Consider the following 5,616-nt stretch of genomic DNA (forward strand, 5'->3'; position numbering starts at 1 on the left):
GGACCAAGGGATGGACCAAGAGGTGGACCAATGGGTGAGCCAAGGGATGGACCAAGGGATCAAGGCGGGGACTGAGGAACATCTTGAGGAAGGAATCAAGGACCTTCCATTGATCATCTGTCAATCGATTGATCAACCTATCGATCAGCTCTGTATCAATCTATCGATCGATCAGTCCACCTGTCGATCAGACCATCGACCTACCGATCGATCAGTCCTTCTGCTGACCTAGTGCTTGTGCTGTTGATCTGTCAGGGCCTCTATCGATTGATTGATCAGTCTATCGATCGATCAATCAGTCTATCGATCGATCAGTCTATCGATCGATCAATCAGTCTATCAATCACTCTATCGATCTATCAGTGTTGTTATAGATTTATTGATCTCTTTTGATCTCTTGGGGAGTCTATTGATCCATCGATCTAGCAGTCGATCAGTGCCACGATCAATTTATTGGTCTCTTGGGGTATCTATTGATCCATCTGTCTATCAATCTACCAATCTGATCAATCAATCTACCAATCTGACCGATCAATCTACCAATCTGATCAATCAATCTACCAATCTGACCGATCAATCTACCAATCTGATCAATCAATCTACCAATCTGACCGATCAATCTACCAATCTGATCAATCAATCTACCAATCTGACCGATCAATCTACCAATCTGATCAATCAATCTACCAATCTGACCGATCAATCTACCAATCTGATCAATCAATCTACCAATCTGACCGATCAATCTACCAATCTGATCAATCAATCTACCAATCTGACCGATCAATCTACCAATCTGATCAATCAATCTACCAATCTGACCGATCAATCTACCAATCTGATCAATCAATCTACCAATCTGACCGATCAATCTACCAATCTGATCAATCAATCTACCAATCTGACCGATCAATCTACCAATCTGATCAATCAATCTACCAATCTGACCGATCAATCTACCAATCTGATCAATCAATCTACCAATCTGACCGATCAATCTACCAATCTGATCAATCAATCTACCAATCTGACCGATCAATCTACCAATCTGATCAATCAATCTACCAATCTGACCGATCAATCTACCAATCTGATCAATCAATCTACCAATCTGACCGATCAATCTACCAATCTGATCAATCAATCTACCAATCTGACCGATCAATCTACCAATCTGATCAATCAATCTACCAATCTGACCGATCAATCTACCAATCTGATCAATCAATCTACCAATCTGACCGATCAATCTACCAATCTGATCAATCAATCTACCAATCTGATCGATCAATCTACCTATCAGCCTATCGATCGCGGTTTTATTGCCCTATCAATCACCAATTATTTATGTCTTGCCCTCAGCTCCCCCCTCGCTGCTCCCCCTCCTCCTCCTCCCCCCTCCCTGTTGCATTATCAATCAATCAATCAATCAATCGATCCTATAGGATCTTCCCTCCGGTGATCCCAGGTGATCAATCGATCCCTACCTGCTCCTGCTCTCCTCTCTCCTCTCCTCTCCCTCCCTCTCTCTCCGGCTCCGGCTCCGTCTGTCTGGCCACCCGCTGTCCCTGCGTCCGTCCGTCCCTCTGTCCCTCCCTCTGCCCCTCCCCCTCTCTCTTCCTCCCGCCTCCTTCACCCTTCGATCAATCATCAATCATCAATCAATCAATGGATCACTCTATTGTCCGTGCCGACCGTCGTCCAGCTGGTGGATCCACCCCCGCCTTGGACCTCTGCCCGGCTATTGACTCCTCTCCCTATCAATCAATCAATCGATTTATCAATCAATCTATAGGTCTATTGATCAGGCTATTGATCTCCTCCTCTCTATTGATCGCTCTACTGGACTCTGTCGATCAATCCAGCGAGATCTTTATTAATAAAGTATTGATCTTTCGATCTCTATTATCGATAACATATTGGTCATCAATTAATCCAGAATCTCTCTCTTTATCTCTTAATTTATTGATCTATAGATTTCTGTTGATCGATCTATTGATCAGTCTATTCTCCAGCATCTCTATTGATCTATATGGATTTATCTGACCAATGAATTGATCTGCAATCCATTCATTGATCAATCTATTGGTCTGTATTTTTCTACTGACTAATCTATTGAACCACGATCCACCGATCACTCTAATGATCTATTAATTGATCTATAGATCATCTATTGACCGATTGATAGACCAATGTCTATCCATCAATTTATTTATAATCTATTGATCAATGTATCAATCTCTCTATTGACCAGTCTATTGGCCTAGAATATTTCTATTGATTGATTGATTGACCTTGAATCTCTCTATTGCTTGATCTATTGGTCTCTCTCTATTGATCAACAATAATCTATTGATCAATATAGTGATCTTTATCTATTGACTATCTATCGGTCTCTCTTGATCAATCTATTGTGCTTTAATGTCCCTGTTGATCAATCGACCTATAATCTCTCCATTGATCAATATAATCATCTTAATCTGTCTATTGACTGGCCTATCGGTCTCAATTGATCAATCTATTGATCTGAAATCTTGCTACTGATCTTAAGTCTCACTATTGATCAACCTGTTGATGTATGATTTTTCTGTTGATCAATGTATCCATCTTAATCTATTGATCAATCTATTAACCCATAATCTTGCCACTGATCAGTCTTTATTGATCAATCTGTTGAGCTTTCATCTCAATCTGTTGACCTGTAATCTTTCTATTGATCAGTGTATCATCTTAATCTCTCTATTGATCAATGTATCCACTTGAATCTCTCTCTTGATCAATCTCCTGACCTATAATCTTTCTATTGATCAGTCTTGCTCTCTATTGATCCATCTGTTGAGCTTTAATCTCAATCTCCTGACCTATAATCTTTCTATTGATCATTGTATCCATCTTAATCCCTCTCTTGATCAATCTCTGGATTGATAATCTTTCCATTGATCAGTCTTTCTCTCTATTGATCCATCTATTGAGCTTTAATCTCAATCTCCTGACCTATAATCTTTCAATTGATCAGTCTTGCTCTCTATTGATCCATCTGTTGAGATTTAATCTCAATCTCTTGACCTATAATCTTTCTATTGATCATTGTATCCATCTTAATCCCTCTCTTGATCAATCTCTGGATTGATAATCTTTCCATTGATCAGTCTTTCTCTCTATTGATCCATCTATTGAGCTTTAATCTCAATCTCCTGACCTGTAATATTTCTATTGATCAGTCTTTATTGATCCATCTGTTGAGCTTTAATCTCAATCTCCTGACCTGTAATATTTCTATTGATCAGTCTTTATTGATCCATCTGTTGAGCTTTAATCTCAATCTCCTGACCTGTAATATTTCTATTGATCAGTCTTTATTGATCCATCTGTTGAGCTTTAATCTCAATCTCCTGACCTATCATCTTTCTACTGATCAGTTTCTATTGATCACTATCTCTTGAGCTTCACTCCCTCTCCTGACCAGCCCATTGACCTCTCTCCTGATCAGCTCATTGATCTCTCTACCGATCCACTCACCTCTCCGTCGTTCCACCTCTCACCCAACCTCTCCCAGCACCAGATCCTGCTCCCCAGCACCGTCTGTGGGGCCCTCAGCACCCCCCAGCCCCACGGCTGCCCATGGCCACAGCCCTGTCCCCGTCCCTGCTCCTATTTAAAGCCACCCCCTGGGCCCGGTTAACGTTTGACTCTGGTGGAACCAGATCCTGCTGTGGGTCAGAGGAGAAGATCATCCAGCGGAAATACCGGCGCTGGTCACACCGGTCCCCAACCAGGGATGTCCAACAACTCCCTGGTGCCATCCCATCCTCTTCATCCTCTTCCTCTCTGAGGAAGCCCCTGACCCTAAGTGGATGGAGACCCTCCCCAACCCCCACTGGTTTGTTTTCACCATCCATGGTGGATGATTGATGGGACAAAGTCCTTGGGGGCCCTGAACCGGATCCCCGGGAGCCCCTTGGACCGCGGGCAGGAGGGCAGCGGGAGGCAGCAGAGCGTAGGCAGGAAGGGGCAGGGACCAGGGGACTTGGGGGGTGACTTGGGGGGCAGGATACCTGGGTCCGCACTGGCTGGGTGGTTGGAGAGGAGAGGGTGGTGGGTTCCTGGGTGGCCCAACGCTTAGATCTTTGGGATCAGTGGGTCCTTGGGATGTTTGGGCACTCGGACACCTGGGTTCCTGGGATCCCTGAGTCTGTGGGACATCTGGGCACCTGGATCTCTGGGTCCTTGGGGTCCCTGGGACATTGCGGCACCTGGATCTCTGGGTCCTTGGAGTTCTTGGGTCCTTGGGACATCTGGGCACCTGGATCTCTGGGTCCTTGGGGTTCTTGGGTCCTTGAGACATTGGGGCACCTGGAGACCTGGGTTCTCAGGATCTCTGGGTCCTTGGGGTCCTTGGGACATTGGGGCACCTGGATCTCTGGGTCCTTGGGGTCCTTGGAACATTGGGGCACCTGGATCTCTGGGTCCTTGGGACATCTGGGCACCTGGAGACCTAGATCCTCGGGATCTTTGGGATCCTTGGGCACTGGGAGACCTGGGTTCTCAGGATCTTTGGATCCTTGGACACCTGGAGACCTGGGTTCTCAGGATCTTTGGATCCTTGGACACCTGGAGACCTGGGTTCTCGGGATCTTTGGATCCTTGGACACCTGGAGACCTGGGTTCTCGGGATCTTTGGGTCCTTGGGCATCTGGACACCTGGGTCCTCAGGATCTTTGGGTCCTCAGTATGTCTGAGCACCCAGACACATGGGTCTTTGGGATCCTTGGACATCCAGACACGTGGGTCCTCAGGATCCCTGGATCTTTGGGATGTCTAGGGCACCTGGACACACGTGTCCTCATGTTCCCTGGATCCTCAGGAGACCTGGGTCCTCCTTCCTCTCTTGAACGTGACTCTCCCTCCCTCGCCGCCCCGGCACAGGCTGAGGGGACAGATGGTGGAGGAGGGGACACGATGCTGAGGCCACAACACCCCACTGGGTCCCGTATTTGCCTTTGGGGTGGGACGGCCAAGCTGTGCAGGACCTCCTGCCGTCGTGGGAAAACAACCCCCACCACCGAGCTCCTCACCCTCCCACCGGCCGCGGTTCACACGGTTTTTGCTTTTATTGGTTTTATTCCAGCACAGAAGAAAACATCCAGCGAAGCGGCGGGTTGAGGAGACACCATCCCCCAACCCTGGATGGGTCCTCCTAGAGCTTGGGTCCTCTCCTTGGCCATGTAAGAGGGTGGTCATGGTCATCGTTGGCCCTTTGTACCCACCCAACCCCACTCCTGTTCCTTCATCCCGTGGGTATGTTGAGATCTGGGTGGGGTTTGGGGGTCCCCCAGAGTGGTCAGCACTAGTAGGACCCCCTGGTGCTGCTGGGCTGGGTGGGCTGAAGTGGGACCTGGAGATGATGGGCTTCATCCTTCTGGGGCCGGGTCCTGGGGAGAGAGGGAGGATGAGGTGTGGGTGGTGTTGGGGGAGCAGGTGGGTTTTCATGCTGCTGTTCCCCCTCCTTCCCCATCTTCCTGTCCATCCATCACCCATCCATCCATCTTCACAGGTGTCCACCTGTCCATCCATCTGTCCATCTACCTGTCTCTGTCCTGTCCCATCCACTCCTGT

At 47.3% G+C, this 5,616-nt stretch overlaps 1 protein-coding gene across 1 annotated transcript in view; it reads right to left on the minus strand.

Moving 5' to 3' along the window:
• Nucleotides 1-445: 445 nt before the first annotated feature.
• The window catches only part of LOC104531316 (solute carrier family 22 member 6-A), a 10,601-nt gene continuing 5,430 nt past the window's right edge, over nucleotides 446-5,616 (minus strand). Inside the window, exons 10-11 of the mRNA XM_010176170.1 lie at nucleotides 4,212-4,578; nucleotides 446-1,327 (exon numbers count right to left, since the gene is read on the minus strand). Coding sequence (XP_010174472.1) covers nucleotides 446-1,327; nucleotides 4,212-4,578 — 1,249 coding nt within the window. The remainder of the gene's footprint in view (nucleotides 1,328-4,211; nucleotides 4,579-5,616) is intronic.

This window comes from Antrostomus carolinensis, unplaced genomic scaffold, assembly GCF_000700745.2.
Source record: "Antrostomus carolinensis isolate BGI_N321 unplaced genomic scaffold, ASM70074v2 scaffold6769, whole genome shotgun sequence".
NCBI lineage: Eukaryota > Metazoa > Chordata > Aves > Caprimulgiformes > Caprimulgidae > Antrostomus > Antrostomus carolinensis.